The sequence below is a fragment of the Chenopodium album genome, chromosome 24, assembly GCF_948465745.1.
Source record: "Chenopodium album chromosome 24, dcCheAlbu1.1, whole genome shotgun sequence".
Classification (NCBI taxonomy): domain Eukaryota; kingdom Viridiplantae; phylum Streptophyta; class Magnoliopsida; order Caryophyllales; family Amaranthaceae; genus Chenopodium; species Chenopodium album.
The window spans coordinates 2,253,541-2,273,528 of NC_137857.1; the positions used below are offsets into that span (position 1 = coordinate 2,253,541).

Here is a 19,988-nt window from a genome sequence, read left to right on the forward strand (position 1 = left end):
GAAATATATACAGGTATTTCATGTGGTAGAATAATGAAATACTTGAAATATCTACAAGCATTTGAAAATGAGTGATCAAAATCGATCTGAAGCATCAATATTTACTATCGGAGGTCATATAAGCATGGGTAGTACTGTAGTAGGGTCACCAATGTCTCATTTTAATTTGTACGCGTTCCATGTGGTAGATAGTAGTTACTCCATAATTGAGCTAAATTATTAGTGTGTAGAAAATTCTTTTTTCCTATTTATTTAAGGTATAATGTCTAATCAAGTTAAGCGTGGGGGAGTGACTATGTAGAATTTGTTATATACACTTGGGTGTACCGTATACCTAACTAACGCAGCAAGGTTAGTTTTTACTCTTTATTTGATGATTAAATAATAAATAATTATGCAAAACAAGAACAGGGAATTGAAGCCTCGCATCCTTAGCCATTAACGATTCTTCTACATTCGATTATTGAACAATTGGTTATATTTAAAGTTGCTGATGCTAGGTGTGATTTTTCTCTGTAATCATCGAATATGAAATTGTAAGTTTTATCAATTTAAATGTGGTAAATGATGATTGTCTGAGTTGATTTACCTTTATTTTTTGAATTTTTTGTTGTTTTTAGTTGATTTAAGTTTCTGGGTACTGATTTTTTTGGGATATTTTGTGCCGCATTTTCGCAGATTTAGGAATCATTATTGTCTTTTTTCGATCTGTAGTTCGATTTTATTCTAATTCTATTTTCATTTTGCGTTTTGATCTCCTCAATTATTTTTTGCTCTATAATTTAAGTGATTTCTGATTTATCTTTAGTTTTGTTTTTTATTTCAATTATGTTAGATATAAAATTACTGACTCTCATTTTAAAATTGCTTGGATCTTGTGTTTAGGAGATCGAGTGATCATAGCTGTGGCTTGATTGTTGTGTTAAGCAACACTTTGACATCTTAGTGATAGGAAGTTCATATAGTTGGCCACCAATTTGATATCAAGGCATTAACAGCCACCAATTTCAATCCGTGTGAGCATCTTTGGGGGTTGTGAGCATCCGAGTTAGAGAGGTCATTGATCTTGCAAGGTAACAGAAGCTCCAGATCTCATTTTCTGTTTGGTGCGATTTGTTTTTATTTTGTGCATTGATGGTGTGCTTTTTACAGATATTAGCAGAAAATCTTGTGTGGACTTGGTTCACAATAATATTATTGTGGACTTAAGGTTAATACAAATTCTTAAATGGACCTGGTTCACACTAATTTATTATGTACCACTAACATTAAAGAAACTATACTTGTTTTATTAATAAAAAAAAGGGTCACTATAATAGAAAAAAGATCTCTATGTTGAAATAAAACTCATTTTGGTAATATATAGGCTATAAGATGTTAATTTTTTAATGAAATATTTTATATACTGATTAATATGAATAATAAAGGTTACTATGTTAAAATTAGAGTCATAACGTTGCACTTTAAGTTTACAATAATATTAAACGTTATACTAGTTTTAATAAAGGTTAATATGTTAAAAATAAGGTTACTATGTTACTACTAAGGGTCACTATGTTCAATATAATGTCAGTTACGTGTTTATAAACCTCGGATCCACAATAACATTATTGTGAACCAGGTTCACGCAAGTTTTTTTTGGTTAACTCGGGTAAACACTGCCACACAGTATGATCTGTTGTACCAAAATATTGTTAATGTATTTGGAAACATACCCTTTTTTCTTTACGTTATTTTTATTGAACTGATTTTATTATAAGTGATTCGTATTTTATTTATAATAATAAAAACATATAATTAAAAAAAATTAATGGAACAATCTTTTTTAATTAATAATATTGGAAAACTACCCTATTCTTTTTAGGTCCGTTGAACTGAAATTATTATAAGTGACCCGTATTTACTTTTTAAAAAGTAAAAGAGAGCTACAATGGAATTGACCAAATTGCCCTCTTTTGTGTTCTTCCTTTCTCCTCTCCCAAACCACCACAGAACGACCAACAACAGTTGAACACCCCACAACCAGTCCACCGCCACCAAAACACTTAAACACGTCATTATTTTTGGTTTACGATTCTATATATCGATCTTTTGCAAACAATAGTTTGAATCATAATTTTCATTCACTGAATCAGTGACGAAATCAGGTTTATTCTCTTCTTCTCTTTCCTCATTTCAATTTAATTGGATTTACAATTCTTTCTCTTTTTTGTTGGGTCCAATCTGATTTTTTCCATTTTGATTATTCCCAAGCTTGAATTTTTCATATAATTGACGATTTTTTTGGTTGCTAGACAGAATTCAAGGTTTTTGCGTCGAATTTTTGCTTAAAAAATCCATTTGAAATGTAATTGTTGGTTGATTGAATGATTGGCATGCTTATAAGTTATAATGCACTCCAAATGTTCGATAAAATGCTAACAATGGAGATTTTTTTCCCCTTACTTTAGATTTTGATGTTTAAGAAACTACCCACATTTTCTTTTATAGAGTAATTGACTTTATACAACTCCATTTCAGTAGTGAGAAATTATAGTATTTCGTGTTATTGGTCTTTTATACTATCAAACTTATATGAATCTAGTTATACTTGTTGTAGTTCATCCTAATACAATGTTGAAATTGACAGGTGATTGAATAATGGATTGGTTCTTAATTGTGCTCTCTGCTTCTGTGGTTTGGATTGCCTCTTTATGTAAAATATTGCACGTATCTTACTTCCCCACAAAAGGTCAATACTTCAACATTGGTAGGTGCGTTGTTTTCGAATTTATAGCATTGATATATTTAATTAGTTTAATGATACATGATTGTGTACAATCTTACTATAGTTTGCAATGATAATATTTGCATTGTTGATAGTAATTCTAAAATTTTAGTTTTAAACTATGTGTGAAGTGTTCTATATCTGCTAATGGAAATGGAAATTAAATGTTATTTAGGCGACACCCTACATAAGAAGGCTGTCTTGCTCGTAATCGCACATCCTGATGACGAGTCCATGTAAGACAATCTGTTTTTCTTGTAATTATCATTGAATACTTTTTTGCGGCGTTTTTTGGGTAAATTAGAAAGAGGGATAGCTCCAGAAGAGTGACCAGAGCTCAAAGGGTCACTTGAGTTTGTTTTTGATCCCACATTGTTTGAGCATGCCACTATACAAATTATTTATACTTCTGTATCATGTTATTTATGTTGATTGTTTGCTATAATATCAGGTTCTTCACTCCGACGATTAACTATCTGACATCAAGAGGGCATAATATTCACATCTTATGCTTGTCTACTGGTAATGCAAAATTTCCATCTTTTGGACTTTGTGCTCAGATCCACAAGCATGTACTATATCTACAATTCTGCATCATCTTGTGACTTTCTTAGTTAGTGAACAATAGACAAACCCTAGATATTTATCTTGAGCTTTAGCATCATTTTTGTCTGCTTTATATTTCGGTTTGTTGACTACTCTTATTCTAGATCTTGGATGTACCTAGTAGCTTTTATTTATGTTCCAATTCACTTGGAATGTCTGTCTCTGGTAAAGCCTCCAATAGAATGTTTAAGTGAGGGCCAAGTGCACACTACTTCACCCCCTAGAGGCTGTTTCCAAACATATATTTTTCAAATGCATATTTTTTCACGCCTCTCGGACTTTCTGCTTTTGTTCCCTTCTGCTTTATAAAGTTCTTTTATCCAAATTTCCTTTGATCTTTGGTGCTAAGGAATTTGTAGTAGGAGTTAGTACATTGTATTCAAATTAATCCTTCTATTGTACAGAGTTACAATTTACCTTTTTTCATATATATAGGTAATGCTGATGGGATGGGAAAAATTAGGACAGATGAGCTCTACAAGGCTTGCTCTATGTTAAAGGTGATATATTGTGTTTGGCTTATTGCTATCTCATCTGTTGCTACCTAGATGAACCTGAAAAAGTTTTCTGCCTCCTTGTGATTGTTTGCATATATTTATGATTTGACTTCATAATGGTGTAGCCATTAGAGGCAAGGATATCATATTGCATCTAATGTTGATAGTTGGTGATAACTAAAATTTTACTTCATGAGCATGGTTGTTTCTTTACTGGTGTAGACTTTGTCTAAGAACATATTATGTGAGCTTGATATCATTCTCTTTGTGCAGGTTCCTCTGAAGCAAGTGATTGTCCTTGACCATCCAGAGCTTCAGGTTTGAAAAGAAAAAGTATCTTAATATTCTGACTTTATAGTAGTACAGCTAAATGGTACTCTCAAATGTTTTAGCATCTTCTTGCTGTGACTAGGATGGGTTTGGCAAAGTGTGGAACCACACCTTAATTGCAAAAGTTGTTGAAGATAACATCAGATCTCATGGCATTGATTTGGTGAGATTCATGTTTCTATCATTTGTGTCTTTGTTTTTTTTTAGAACATTAGTTGTTGAGCATATTTCTTCTAGTATTATTGAAAATAAATGTTAGAATCTTTCTGTTTACATTTTCTGTCATCAGGCATTTTTTTTAAGGAAATAATTGTACTGCATCTTCAGTGCTGTTATTCTCAATTCATCTCTTGGTGATATTTGCAGGTAATTACTTTTGATAGTTATGGAGTTTCTGGGCATTGTAATCACCGAGATGTGCATTTCGGAATAAGGTGACTATCTACCACCTGTAAATCCCGATTCTGATCTCTGATGGTCATTTTGGTTGATTTTCCATCTCTATCATATTCAGCATCCTTGATCTTTTGTGTTCATGGCAATCTTGTTGTATAATTTACTATTCCACATCTGAACAGTGAGCTGCACATTATTCCATGTTTTGTTTCCTACTTTTCAATGCTTGTTTTGATACATGGATGGTGTACCATGTGTTCAGTTGCGTCATTTGTTCACTTGACATTGGGCTTAGCTTATCTTCTTCTTTTCTTCAGGCCAAAACTTTTAGCTGTTTAAGACTTTTAGTGGATGAATGATTCATTAAACTCTTTAAATTAATGATTTCTTTGTGCTGAAACAGAAAGGTTCTACTTGATTCTCAGCAAAAGAGTTTTGAAGCATGGGAACTGGTACAAAAAAATTCTTAAAATTCATCTATTGACAATGTATCTTGTTAGCATTTGTAATCTTTGCCCCCTCACTGCTGTTCCCAGGATAGTAGCAGTGTATTGCGGAAGTATAGTGGACCAGTAGATATCTGGTTGTCCATCTTTATGGCTTGGTGTTTCCCTGGTAGGAAATCTTTCTGTCTACTGAATGAGCATCCAATTAAGAGCTTTCATGCAATGGCGCAACACGCAAGCCAGTGGGTTTGGTAGGTGTTCTAACTTCTTTTCTTCTTCTGTTGAGCTTCAGAGTATCCTAGAAATGTTCCTTTCATATGACTGAAATATTGTCCTCCCTTTGACTTTTTTTTTTTTTTTTTTTTGTTCTCCCGTTAACAACTCAAAAGCCATGACTTTGTGCATTCGCACCCCTCCTTCTCTTATTTATGATCTTCCAACTATTCTGGCCAAGGCTACTTCTACTTTGCATTGCTTAATCTACCCTGCCTTAGTTGAGGGCCTTAGTGATCATTGGGTTATTTTGTTTATTTTATTCCTTTTCATCTTTCTTTTCCTGATTATTGTTCTAAAAAATGTGCAGGTTTAGGAAATTATATGTATGTTTTTCAAGTTACACATATGTGAACACACTTCAAAGGATTGTGCTTTAGGTTTAAGGTTCAGGACCCAAGGTAAATTGGCTTGTATCTTAGTTAAATCTCTTACAATTTTCATCATACATGTGAAGTTAAAGTTTTGTCACAACTGATGTGTGGCCAGATTAGTGGTTCAAGTTCAAAACTTAGTGGATGCGATTTGTGAAAGAACTGTGAATTCACCTTGAGAGTGTCATTGCCGTGTACAAAAGAGATTGAATGAATCTGAAAATGAGCAGTTTTACCTTAATTATTGTACAGAGATCTCTGGAATATACATGGATCCAAGGGATGAAGGTTCTTGAGTAACTTGTTTGTTGCAAACTTTTGGAAGACCATTGTTCTATAAACATAAGCGTATTTGCAACAGTTTAGGCTTTTGACTAACTGTACTGCAAAATCTCATTTCCTTGTTTTGTTGATATTAGAAGATGTTGGATGAATGCTAATTGAAGTGCTTTCATTCACTGATTTGTAAGCTCAAGAAAGCAGGACTTTTTCAAATTTGACATTTGTGTCATATTGTTATTCTTCTGTTGTATCACTTGTATGGACAATTACTTTATGAGTTTATGTTTTTTTTTTTTTTTTTTTTTTTTTTTTTTTTTTTTTTTTATAGTAGTTCCACAATTTTTTATTTTTTTTTTTTAAATTTTATTATTAGTTGTCCAAAACTAATATTTTTCCCTTTTTTTTCTAAAGAAAAGTTTTGGCCAATCAAATCCCCAAGCTAAATTAGAAATTCATTGGACCTTTTTTTATTTATTTATATATTTATTTTTTTATAAAAAAAAAAAAAAAAAAAACTTGTGGATCGCCAATTATCCTTGACACAAACCTAACTGATGGTATTGGTGTGTGTATTTGTATCAGAAAAACGCGCAAGAGTGGGGTGCTGCTCTGCATGATGCCAAATTGCCAATAATGAAAGTGTGGTAGGCACACTCTAACTTGAAACCTTAACCAACCACACACCAAGTGATAAGCGAGTCAGCTTCCACGTCAACCCACCACGTGGCGAATCGGTTAGCACCCATCCAAACTCTTTCTTATCAAGTCTCACAGATCTCACCCTTCTACTACTACATCCTTTAGCACAAACCAACCTTTTCATTAATCCTGTGCTTAAAATAGTAGCAATGGCAGCAGCAGCAGCAGCAGCAACAACAATGGTAGCAGCTATGCTGACACGAAAACAGCAAAATCCGCCAATGATGGCAGCACTCCCAACCAACATTGGCCAGGCTGTGTTCGGGCTCAAGGCCAGTGCTCGTGGGGGAAGGATGACCGCGATGGCTGCCTACAAGGTTACCTTGATTACACCTTCGGGCACCCAGGAATTTCAGTGCGACGACGATGAGTACATCTTGGATGCTGCAGGAGGGAATGGGGTGGACTTGCCTTACTCATGCCGGGCAGGCGCGTGCTCCTCATGTGTCGGTAAGATAACTTCTGGTAGTGTAGACCAATCAGATCAAAGCTTTTTGGATGATGGTCAGATGGCTGAAGGTTGGGTTCTCACTTGTGTTGCTTATCCTATTAGTGATGTCACTATTGAGACTCACAAAGAGTCGGAGCTCACTGGTTTTTGATTTTTTTTGTTCTGGTAAGTGAACAAAGTTTAACTTAAAATCTTTAGAAATCGATCAGTTATTTTACGGAGATGTTAAATAGAAATGTGACCTATGATATAAAAATAGAGGGAGCCGTGTTTGACTTGTTTGTACCTGATGATTGTTTTATAATACTCGTAGTAATTTAATAATCCAAGTTTGTTAAAATCATTCTTGATCAAAATTTAGATCTAATAACATAATATTGGAACTCCTAGGATATAATATAGGATGGAATGATTTTTTTTTTGAGATGCTTAAAAAATGTTTTCACTATGTTACATTGCCTATACTTCCCAAGAAAATATATGCTTTCATTTCATTACAATTTCTCTTGTGTTTTCTACATGATAAAGGCGTTTCGAATGTGATTACATGTTAAATAGAAGTGACTAAACAAGAAGTAAGGTTGCCTTAATCCTCACTTGAAATCCACTACTGACAAAATCCTCCATGCCTTGGCTTCTTCCCATAGTTCTTCCATTTATGTGCATCTCTTTAAGTACAATTTTTTTGTAAAGATCTCAGAAAATACAGTTTTATACTCTTGATCGCGCATAACGATGACTCGTGATGTAGTGACCAAATCTAACGATATTTTATGTTTTGAAATAGACTATGGGAGCCTAATTGAACTACTCAGCCAACAAAATTGATGGCTTTCCCGGTACCAAAGATAACATTAGGTACTACAATCAACCTCCAAATCCTTGATCAACCATGACATAAACACTTGTAGGAGCAGCCACACTCGACTCGATAACCACTCGATTTTGTGACACATTACGCAAAGCGTAATTAGGGAAGGCATTCCCACTTGTACTTAGTGTATACTGCACATGTTTTATGAGATTTGGAAACAAAAGAATCCCATTAAAATCTGCAGTGTAAGTGCTTCCATTCCCCTGAACTGCTGACTTTGCTATGGTAGCCTTAGCATTCATCCCTTTGACACTATTCCGATCAATTAGAATTTGATCAACATCTCCAAAAGAACCATCTAATTGTACAATGTCGATCCCATTTCCGGACCCTGCAAAGATGTTGTCGACGATATTGACACCATTTGCAACACCCTTGACAGACTTAAACTTGATGTATGCATCTCCTAGGAAGAAGTTGTTAGAAATAATAAGTTGTACCGGATCTTCTGCTACAATGCCGGTATAATCCAAGTAAGAATTTACGATCCTTGTTTGGGTTAGACCAGCCAACTTCAGATAGATACCGGTTCCCCCAAACCCGGTTGCTTTGTTATAGCAATGCACCCCGGACAGAAGGTTAGCCTGCCCTGATACTACGATCCCTGTATTAGCTGAAAATATTACAACATCATTCACAACGTTGTCGTTTCCATTAAGGGTTATTGCTGTGCCTGTGAAGTTTCTTTCACCCGGATCATTCCCTGCTGTGATATGTTGACCCAAGTAGGAACTTCGGATCAGAGTTTCGTGTCCACTCTCAACTCGAATGCCCTCGGACATAAAATGGACAATGTAACAATTATCTACGCTAACTCTAAGAGTATTGATAACAGCAATGCCACCACCTTTATAGTTGCAATCTAACATAAGGTCTCTGAATGTTATGTACTCGAAGTTGTAGGATGAGCTACTAAGGTTTTGATCTGTTGAAGAAGTGTTTTCTTTACTGATTTGAGAAGGGGGTGATGCTGAAAGTTCAATTAGATATCGATCCGTTGCAAAATTGTCTGATGCTAATAGAGTTCCTCCATGCATCTGTTGAACAAGATAATGTGAAGTTGGTTAATAATAGCCAAATTCAGGTAGATATGTAATTGAAGATTCAATGTTTTTTCCCCCAATGTGAAAAGAAAATTAAGCAGATTATGCACAAAAGGCGCTAATACATAAATTTTGAGTGTCGTGTTAGGTGAAAAAATTACATACAAAGTACTTCATAATTTATTGTAATATTTTACACATAAGGATCAAACATTTTAGTTACTCAACATAAGGATCAAACATTTTAGTAACTCTAATCTTGGAGTGACAATGTATGTCTAATCCAAAATTTAACCAAAGAAATAAGATGTTCTTGTGACTCTTAAGGCGATAACAAGGGCGATCAAGGAAGTTATAGCCCTAAGAGGCTAGAGCAAGTCCTAATTGAAAATAAATCGAATTGTTGCTCTTTTGATTGATACGGAGTATATAATATCTAGTTCAAAATTTAACTGAAGAAATCTTCTTGTAATCCTACAGCGATAACAAACTATACTATAGTTCAAATGAATCATCTAATTAAGCTCCTAAATCTAGACAAGAGAATTAGATCTCGAATGCCAAGATCATGAAATCGATGATCTTTATTTAAGCAATTAAACAAGATTAAAAGAAATCTAATATGCTTACAACGAAGCTTTTTTGACTACATGTTTCAATGCAATGAACACATATAATTACTTTCAAATATCAATGCATACGATCATCTATAAAATAAAAAAAAAAAACTTTGAATGCATGCGTTACAACAAACTACTCATAAGATTTGGTAATAATTAGGTGAATTTGTGCCAATTAATAACAAGTTTGAATTACGCTAACTATGTAACGATTGTTCAATATAGTTGTTCAACAGACAACAGATATACTCTGCTCGAGAAATGAATTGCTTACTTTACAAAAAGAAATTACTTTCTATGACAAATTCAACATGGCATGTGTGATTGTGTGAATCAAGTTGATACTCCATTTATTTTCTTTCTTTTCCTCTTTCAAGCACCTTTTATATTAGTTATTTGAAAAGTATTCTTTTAGTATCTAATTCATCTGTCTGAGATTTATTGTTATATACTCACATACTCCGTATAATAATTCATGTCAAGTAAAGATAAAAAAAAAACACTTTTTCTAATGTAATAATGGTTTACTATTATTCGAGAGCTTTAATTTTTAAAGCATAATCATTATTAATAACACTAATCGACACACGATTCTGCTTTGCATTCTTAAATGTAGGAATTGTATTAAAACATTTATACACAATTCTATGGGTTGTATACGGATCATTCCCTTATTATTGCAAGATGTTATCAAATCCCTAATTGCACGAAATTGGAACAATGAGACATCTTATTGAAGATAACTTAAAGGTTTAACTAGGTGTCAATAAGATGAAATTATGTTAATCAAGTCCAATCAGGCTTAATAAGCTTTATTCAGCTAAATTCAGTTGGAAAAAAACATACACTTAACATTTTTGTTGATGTAACACTTTTCGGGTCTCCTAAATTCTATTATTTGAGCATCTAATCTAAATAATTTGATGTTACCCTTTGAAACATAAGGTGAAAGAAGACAAGGTCACTAGAAGAAACTTCAATTATGGAGAAAAGTGTACATATAGTTCAGCTACAACTCCTAAACTTTGATTCTTTGTATACATTTTTTTAGTCCAGCCGTCGTCACTACAAGACCCATCGACTAAAGAATCTAACAACTCCTATTTTCAAGCATGGTTTTCTAGAAGTACACTAATTCCAATTTTTCTCGAAAAATGTTTTCAATATTACGGAGTATAAAAGATCATTTGACTAATTTCTTAACTAAGGGTCTGTTTTCATCAGATTATTTTCAGCTCAATTCAGTCAATGAAAATAGGCCCTAAATTTTTTTTGCTCTATTAAAAAATAATAATAATAAATAAATAAGTAGCTAAAGAAAAGTCATCAATTTATTGTGCCAAAAAAAAAGTCATCAATTTATTTTTTTTCTAATTAATATTACCTTAGGGTAAATTGGTCTTTTCATTTCATCTAGATCTTAGGTTAAATCCTAAATCATTTTTTTTTTTTTAAAAAAAAAAAAAATTGAAAGGGACGCAAAGGAACACTTTTTATGTATATAAAATAAAATAAAACAAAACAATCAAATAAATCATTGTCCTTTCCAAACTATAGACATATTTTCTTGCTTCCCCCGTGAGGCTAAAATTATGAGCAAGATGCTTTACTTCTTGATTACTCCATATACAATTAAGTTTTTACCACAACAAACTAAGAGTAATATTGTGAGATCCAACAAAAAAAAATTACTCTTCGTTTGCTAGCCTCATTGGACTAAAAAATACCCCGTATGATGAGAACTTCTTGAGCAAATGAGACAAATAAAAAGAAACAAGACTTATCGGATTCATATACTAAGTAACAATTTATCGTTTTCTTGTCTTGAACACACATAATCAAATTGTACATGTTTTCCACACCAAATTTTATGAAGTAAGAATTATTGCAAAGAAGATCAAGAAAATTAAGGTATTTTACCAAATGAGCTCTTTAATTTATTCACATTTGACTGAGGCAGGTGAAGTAGAATAAATGAAACCATGAATAAATTGCGTCAGACCAAAAACATGAACAAGTAAAGAGCTCATTAAAGTCTAACAATTACTCTATCTTGCAAAGTCAGTAATAAGTCCAACATTCAACTAACCCAAATAGTTGTCGTCAAATAATACATCATAGATTGATGGCTAGATTATTGCCGTCAAACTGAAGTTTGTTTTAATTTGTGTGTTTTTATTACTCCTTATATCAAACCATCATAATTGTGATAATAACACCAAAAGATTATGAGTCATTTTCGTCACTAATATCTCAAAATGTTAGGCTTTTCAATTTGAAAAAAATCACAACCAAACACATAAACTAATACATATATTGTAAACATAGATACGTTCAATTACTTCATATAGTAACCCCTTTGTCCAAATTTAGTCGAATTTGATTTGATCACTACTTAATAATAGTAGTATAGATACATTATCTTTGTGTTTGTCGATGCTTAGTAGTTCAACATCTTTACCAAATTCCTCTCTTGGCTCATACTATATCTGACGATCCGATCCATCATTGAACTCCATTAGTTTATAATATTAACTCAATACATAAGTAATTTTCTATTATCTCAGTCGCACTAATAGAATTTAACTACAAATTGTACATACCCTCTAGGCCTCTAATCCTCTATAACAAAGAGAACATATAAGATATAACCTCATTTTTCGAGAGATAATTCAAGAATCTATCTATCATCATTCAAAACTACAAATACTTTTTTACCATAGAAAAAAAAAAAATCGTTTTACTCACAAAAATATCTATAACCTTCTTTAACAAATCTGTACCACTCCTCACTATAACAAAAGTAAAAGAAAAAATTAGTCGTACCACGTACTATACGCTCCTTGATTTGACGACTCAATACAAACATTTAATCCAAATTTTTAAAATTAGCGTAACAACAACAACAATAATAATAATAACAGATAAAGGAGTGAAAGTTCAGATTGTATCTCGGCTTTTCACTGATTTATGGTAGTTTGTATGATTTTTGTTTTTAAGATATAATAATAATAATAATAATAATAATAATAATAATAATAATAATAATAATAATAATAAAGAAGTAAAAAAAAAAAAAAAAAAAAAAAAGAACGTACCACAATATTACCAATGTTGGTAGTAGGAAATTGAAGAGGACGACTAATTAAGTAAATCCCACCATCAAGATTAATTTGTACACCACCAAGATTACTAATCCCATCTATTAACACACCATTGCTTATGCTCTTACTAGCATCCGAAAGCGCCTTCATTAATGCATCCGTACTATCACTCTTCCCCGTTGGATCCGCCCCATACGTCGACACGTGATAAACACGAGAGCTACTCCCTATTGTACCACCCTGCTTCATCATATTGTACCCCATTTAGTGTAACCGTGATATATCTTATGTAGCGCAACCAATTATTAGTACTAGTGAAACTTACCGAGGAGGAGGAGGGAGCGAGTGTTGGAGAAGGAGAGATTAATGAGGAAGGTGGTGAAGAAATAGAATCTTTAATAGCCTGCATTTTTCTTCTAATAATATCATGATGATCATTATCGTTACGAAGATTATTATTTGCTCCGTAAACTTCAATTAGCATAAGATGACTGATTAATTCTAAGATTACAAGACAATTAAGGAGTAGAAGGAGAGTTTTAGTTGTCATTGATGAAGCTTTCATTATCAAACTAACTCTTTAGCTCTCTTCTACTAATTTGTTGTTGTTCAAAAAGAGAAGGAAGAAGCAAAGAGAAATAAGGTGAATGAAAAGCATAGGTTATAAATAATAAATATACTAGTAGTTGTATATTATAAAGTTTAAGGGGGGAAAAAAAAGGTGGGACATGGAAAGAAGAGGGGCTAACTAAAAATGAGACAATTAAGCAAAGAATATGGGATTAAGCTCTTTTTCCTAATTGCTCATACATATAACACCTCACTAGTTAGTTTGTTAGTTTTGGTATTAGTTTAATTCAATGATTTTTGGGGTGATTAAAAACCTATTGATTTAGTTTTGTGTACACTTTGCTTTGATGCATTAACTTCCATGTTGCTTTTTTATGAAAAAACCAATAAAAGTAGAGAAAATGGTTGCCTTACTTACCAACTTCCAGCTTTATGGATCTAGTGCTTTACAAATGGCGGGACTTATGTGGTGTTTATTTATGATAGATACTTGTATTAAATTTAAGGTTATTGGGAAACGGGTTGACCGGGTGCGGATATATCCTACAACATACTCAATTACTCATACCCGTCTACTATCCGTCTACTATTCCCGCCTTATGGCGGATACATATGAAACATTATATCCTCTCCATATAATTATAAATTTAAATTTACACTCGCAACACAATTCAAGTGGATATCTACCATCCAGCTAAAACCGCATATTACCACCTATATCTATTCAGGAGAAATTTTGTTTAGATATACGGGATCCAATTGGAGCAAACACGGTGCAAAATTTGCAATAATATACTCACATAGTCACGTACATGTCATTCCTATCATAGTATCATCCTAGGTAAAATGTAAGATTAATGTCATGAAATTTGTATGATTAATAATAAGTATAAAAGAAATTATTTTTTTTTAAAAAAGGTCAATATGGTTACAATTATAATGACCTATAATTGGGCCTAATTACTTGATTAGTGAGTATATAAAATTAACTTCATAACTCTTTCTAGAATGGTAAATCCATATAATTATATATCCCTAGACTCTAGTGTATGTAGCTCTACCTACACTCCCTCTGAAACGATGTGTTTAGCCTCCTTATTAACCCAGTATCTAAACCCATCAAAATGACACGCTTCATAAAACCATCGAGATCGCTCGTCGACAATGAGATTTCTAGCAAGTAATGATCTAACTTTTGAACACTCCCCAAACTACCTCCATGGTTCTGCATTCCAAAACCTCCAACACTAAAGTCGTCGACACGATGATGGCGGAGATGAATAATCGACTAAATGTCTATGTAACTTAATTAGAAGTGTGTGATTTGTTCTTCTAATTGTAATTTCCATGGAAATTCAATCAACAAAAATTTACATTGATTGAATTTCCCATCAATTTTTGTCCCTCTTAAATATTTTAGTCTCTAATTCTACTTTTTCTTTCTAATTGACAGTTAGATAAGCATAGCTGCTTTCTTTTTCTTTCCCAAATCAAAAAAATTTATTAAAGTAGTTTTATTTTTATTTTAACTTTATTAATATTCCTTTTCATATTGATAAATGTTCATTTCCATATTGATACAAGATCACTTTATTTTATATATATTTATTGCGATATTGATACATACATGGTGTATGTTCGTTTTCGTATTAATAAATGTTCATTTTCATATTGATAAATGTTCATTTTTATTTTGATAAGTTTATTATTTCAATTTTGATAGACATTCATTCACGTTTTGTAAATAATGTGTATTGATTGTTACAAATACGTACTCTTTTTTATGTATAGTATGGAGTAGTAGGTAATTAAGTATATGTAGTACTTACTACTTAGCCTGCCTATATCATTTGCATGTCACACCTAAGATAAAAGTATATTTTATGCAAGCAGTAAGATACTAAAAACATTGAGTAGAGCTTTATATGTTTAACCACACATATTTCTTAATGCTCATTAATTTTATGCCATGTTCATTATCATTCCAATATAAGTTCATTTATATGTGAGTAGATGCTCATTATATATTATGTTGATCACGTCAGTTTCTATACTCTTTTAGGTTCATTTTTATGTATATATTGTTGTTTTTTTTAATAGTTTTTCATGTGTTATTTTTCCTATCATATATACATATATATAGCGTCTAATGTTCATATTTATTATATTTAAACTACTTATAAATAAATTTGATGTTCTTATCAAAGCCTTTTGCTCATTCTCATGTAGATACATAGCCAGGATATTAATAGATGTATATTTCGATTTTTTAGTAGATGTTTATACATATAGTATTGCAATTGTTCAATCCCATAATGTAAATGCACGGTCAAGATATTTGTTAATTTTTGTTTTAATTTCAGGATATTTTAATAAATGTTCATTCTTATATTGAAATATGCTCATCTAGAAATGGATGCATGTTCATTGTCATATTTATACATGTACATCAAGTTATGGATATATTGACAATATAGTGAAATCAATAGCTACAGGAGAACAAACTCATATTGCACAACCTATAGTGTGTACTTGATGAACTACAATACATTCTTTTTGTTGAATGTTCATTTTCAATTTGATAAATGTTCATTTATATATTAGTATATGATCATTATTCGCATATTAATAGACGATCATTAGATTTCTGATAAATGTCCACACTTTTTCTATCTTCGATCTTTATATATTTTCTACATATTTAACAAGGAATTTCAAAAACAATTTGAATTTCTATAGCTTCTCATGAAAATGATAAAAAAAAAATGTTCATTTATATATTATTTGATGTTCATTTTCATATGTATAAATATTATATACTTTATATACTCCACAAATTTTTAATATATGTTTATTTTTCACATAAGCCTCAATAATTATCCTCAAATTCCTTTAACAATACAAAAAAGATAACTTTTATAATTTTTTATCATCTATGAAAATAAGTAAATGTTCTATCAAACCATAATTAAATGTTCAAATACAAAATATTATATGTTCATTTACGTTTGTCTTTCATTCATGAACAAATTCATTATACAGTACGGTACAGTGTTTCTGGTATCTTTTCTTGAGCTTTAGTCTTCATAGTTTTCTCTCTCTCTCTTAATACTCTACAATCCTCTAAGCTTCATTCTTCATCTTTTTCTTCTCCTTCTCTATTACTTTCATATTTGGCATTACAAAGTAAATTAAAAATTGGAACAATAAGTAATCCACAAATTTAGTTGCGTCGTCATCGCCTCCACCACAACAGTAAACTAGCATATATAATTCCAGATCTTCATCCCACAAAAAAAAATCAGGAAATATTGGATCAAATTATTTTTATAATTTTTGTGTTAGTTTCTTGATATGGCTTGCCTGTTTGATTAAGCTTGTTATTTGCTTGTTGAACTAATTTATCGTAAGTTACGACAATCAATTTATGATCAAATCAATACATAATAATCTCTACAATTCATAAATATATTTAAAGCATGCAAATGTAGCGATTCTACCGAAAGTTATTTTGTGATCAACGGAGAAGTAGAAATGGATGAGAGATCATTAAAGATGTAAGATGGAGATCAAGTTAGATTGTCCTTTAGTTTGAAGGTGAAAGAAATTAAAAACAATAGTGATGCGGCGTCGTTTGCAAGGGGGTGCAGGGATTTCATCCTAGACTAGAGTCTAGGTAAAAATTTGTAAAATCTAATTATATACCGCTAGACCCAGGAGTATGTAACTCCGCCTACACCTCTTTCTAAACGGTGCGTTTAGCCCCATCTTCCATCTACCCCCGTTATCTACACCCACCAAAATTACATGCTTCATAAAATTAACGAGATCGCTCAATGATTTCTCCCCAAAACTACTCCAACTGCTCTACCTCAGCAACCCAATCAACGTAGAATCCGCGTGCTGGAGTACGTTGAATTCGCGTGCCCTTTTCTTCCGATGCCGGAGTACTTTGAATCCGCGTCGCCGACAATGGTCGAGAATTTGAGATGAATGTGTTGTCTCCTTCACTTAAAAGTCTGTAGTTAATGAATCATTTTAATGACAAATTCAATCAACCTCAAATACTCCCTCCGTTTCAATGTGATAGTCCCATATAGAATCAATCATAGAAAATAAGAAAAGAAAAATATTTGGAATCTAACATTAAAGTCAAAAACAATTCATAGATTGCCTTATTTAAATTTTTTTTTTTATTTCTTTAGGAAACTGTCAACCATAATTGCATAATTCAAGGGAATAAATTCTATACTTAAAGTCATGTCATCAATGCATAATAAATTAATTTAACCAATCAGAATTTAATATGTATAAAATAGGAAATAAAAACTACTAGTTAAAAGTGGAATACATTCAATATGGGTAGATCTTTTTGAAACGCCCAAAATAGTATATGTGACTAACAAATTAAAACGGAGGGAGTATCATTTATTTTTCCCGTGAATATTTGTTCCTCTAAAATTTTATATCTCTAAGATAGTGAGATACTTTCTCTTTCTAATTTATTGGTTTCGTAAGTATAGATGTATAGTTAACCTTAAGATTAATCCTATTGTAAATGTTCATTTTAGATGGACTTTTTGATCATATTTAGAAAGATTAATATTCAACTTATAGTAACTAAAATTAAAGACAAATTATCAATTTGATACATAAACTTGAAACATCAATTATCAATTATAATACGTATTTTGTTATTAATACTTTTACTCGGTGAATTTTGGACGGCAAATTTAATTTGTCGTAAATGTTCATTTTAGACGGACTTTATGTTCACTTTTAGAAAGATAAATATTCTACTTGTAGCAGCTAAAATTAAGGATAAATTATCAATTCGATTTATAAACTTGAATCATCGATTATAAATTACATTAATTATTTGGTTAGTTAAAACTATTATTCGGACATATGGCAAATTTAATTTATCGTAAATGTTCATTTTAGATGAAATTCATGTTCAATTATATGTTTATTTTAGATTGAATTTATGTTCATTTCTAAAATAAATAAGGAAAATGCTATACATAGCCCTTAGGGCTACATATAAGCACTAAAGCACACTAGAAAATCGTATAAAGTTAAAAAAAAATATAAACAAAAATTACAATAATTATATTAAGTAAAATTAAAGGCATATCAATTTGATTTATGATATTGAAAGATACATTATTATCAATTATTACTAAGCTAGTATAACTTATTTCAGTAAATGATCATTTGAAATGACGTTCATTTATGGCCATATGTTTATAAATGTTCAATTAAATTGATACATGCTCATTTTCCTTACATTCAGGGGCGGAGCCAGAATTTTTAAGTTAGGGGGGCCGACGGTTGAATCAATATATAAATATCTAGCTTACAATTTTTTTTTTCTAAATGTAATCTATGATTTTTCATATATAAAAAAAGTCAATTATAGATTACATGTTAAAATTATTGCCAATCTATTTTCCTATGTATAAAACTGGTGTAACTTCACTTGTTGACTACGACCTTCACTTTAAAAATTAAGTTTTTTTTTCTAGACAAATTATTACTAAACAATTAGACAAAAGTAAAAATTTATAAAATAAAGGCTGCAATTTTTATATATAAAAAATGTGTTACCCAATTGAATATAAGTAGAAGATTTAAAAATTGAAAAGATAAATCACTCATATAACAATTGAAGAAGTTTAGTATAGAATTTGGGGGAAAAAAAAAAGAGAGGAAAAAAAATTGAAAATCTAATGTTATACTAAGTGGGATCGAACCTCAGACCTAGGCAAGACATTGTAATCACACTTACCACTAAGCTACCAGAATTTCAGAAACATCTAAGTCAAATCTTTAGTATATATACTAAAAAGTTGTAGGGGCCAATTAATAAAAAATATGGGCTACAGGTTTGGGCTACAGGGGCCGGGCCTCTGCCAGCCCCCCCTGTAGCTCCGCCCCTGTGTCAACATAGTACTATTTTTATCACTTTATTAATAATTATAATCCAGTGTAATAACAAATATGTATTTTGTATTAAAATTATAACCTTTAATGTGATAAAAAATAATTATAAGTGTTAAACTAATGACCATGTTTAGATTTAAGTATAGATATTGTATATTTTATAAATGAACATCTTTTACTTTGATAATTCGATAATGAACAAGTATTAAATTTCAAATGAACATCTTCCAATATGAAAATAAACATGTAATAATGTAACTACTTATGACTCATTAAGTGAGCTCTCCTACTATAAATATAACCCCTCCATATTTGATATTGCACACTTCCATATAAAAAATTTACATTCCTAACAAGTTTCTCTTTCTAGTTGTTGTTTTCTGTAGTTTATACGCAAGCAAGTTTTCATTCCTTTAGTTTCGTAATCTTCTTCTTCATTGAAACCTCTTCTCTCGCTCTTCTCTCTACTCTCTAGAATTTAACAATAAAATGGCTTCATTGGCTTGGCCGATTCTCGAAACCATTGGATACGTTGCATTTGGTTTGTTATGCGTTCTTTCAACCGATCCATCGATTGTCACATTTTTTGTCAAGGGTTTGTTCATGTCGTGGTATGATTGCATTCTTGATTTCTTTCTTGGAGCTTTGGGATCTTTTTTTATTTAATTCTTGCACGCAATTTTCATAATGTAACCTAGTATATAGTTGTT

At 31.5% G+C, this 19,988-nt stretch overlaps 2 protein-coding genes and 1 pseudogene across 4 annotated transcripts; 2 read left to right on the forward strand and 1 right to left on the reverse strand.

Annotated features, from left to right (window-relative positions):
* Nucleotides 1-219: 219 nt before the first annotated feature.
* LOC145610046 (uncharacterized) lies at nt 220-6,692 on the forward strand. 3 transcript variants are annotated; one of them, XM_081665294.1, is made up of 13 exons: nt 220-351; nt 886-1,073; nt 2,630-2,749; nt 2,943-3,003; nt 3,219-3,289; nt 3,809-3,873; nt 4,144-4,188; nt 4,283-4,363; nt 4,567-4,634; nt 5,000-5,048; nt 5,133-5,293; nt 5,626-5,716; nt 5,805-6,457. In XM_081665294.1, the coding sequence occupies exons 3-12, from the start codon at nt 2,641-2,643 to the stop codon at nt 5,693-5,695; spliced, it is 780 nt and encodes a 259-aa protein (XP_081521420.1). In that variant the 5' UTR covers nt 220-351; nt 886-1,073; nt 2,630-2,640; the 3' UTR covers nt 5,696-5,716; nt 5,805-6,457. The 3 variants fall into 3 exon arrangements, with proteins under 3 accessions (XP_081521420.1, XP_081521419.1, XP_081521418.1); XM_081665293.1 differs by lacking the exons at nt 220-351; nt 886-1,073; nt 5,805-6,457 and adding exons at nt 1,937-2,147; nt 6,554-6,692; XM_081665292.1 differs by lacking the exons at nt 220-351; nt 886-1,073 and adding an exon at nt 1,937-2,147.
* Nucleotides 6,693-6,819: 127 nt separating this feature from the next.
* LOC145610047 (ferredoxin-2 pseudogene) lies at nt 6,820-7,406 on the forward strand (annotated as a pseudogene).
* A 69-nt stretch (nt 7,407-7,475) lies between these two features.
* Nucleotides 7,476-13,553, reverse strand: LOC145610045 (polygalacturonase QRT3-like). Its single transcript, XM_081665290.1, has 3 exons — nt 13,088-13,553; nt 12,757-13,002; nt 7,476-9,032 (listed from the first exon to the last, which is right to left on the reverse strand). The coding sequence occupies exons 1-3, from the start codon at nt 13,325-13,327 to the stop codon at nt 7,989-7,991; spliced, it is 1,530 nt and encodes a 509-aa protein (XP_081521416.1). The 5' UTR covers nt 13,328-13,553; the 3' UTR covers nt 7,476-7,988.
* Between the last annotated feature and the right edge of the window lie 6,435 nt (nt 13,554-19,988).

Bases quoted from the DNA above. Each gene is read 5' to 3' on its own strand.
- LOC145610045 (XM_081665290.1), bottom strand. From the start codon at position 13,327: ATGAAAGCTTCATCAATGACAACTAAAACTCTCCTTCTACTCCTTAAT. The intron at 13,003-13,087 runs GTAAGTTTCACT...ATGATGAAGCAG, and splicing joins TCGCTCCCTCCTCCTCCTCG to GGTGGTACAATAGGGAGTAG. The intron at 9,033-12,756 runs GTACGTTCTTTT...CTTGTTCAACAG, and splicing joins CCAACATTGGTAATATTGTG to ATGCATGGAGGAACTCTATT.
- LOC145610046 (XM_081665294.1), top strand. From the start codon at position 2,641: ATGGATTGGTTCTTAATTGTGCTCTCTGCTTCTGTGGTTTGGATTGCC. The intron at 4,189-4,282 runs GTTTGAAAAGAA...TGCTGTGACTAG, and splicing joins TTGACCATCCAGAGCTTCAG to GATGGGTTTGGCAAAGTGTG. The intron at 5,049-5,132 runs GTACAAAAAAAT...TGCTGTTCCCAG, and splicing joins GTTTTGAAGCATGGGAACTG to GATAGTAGCAGTGTATTGCG.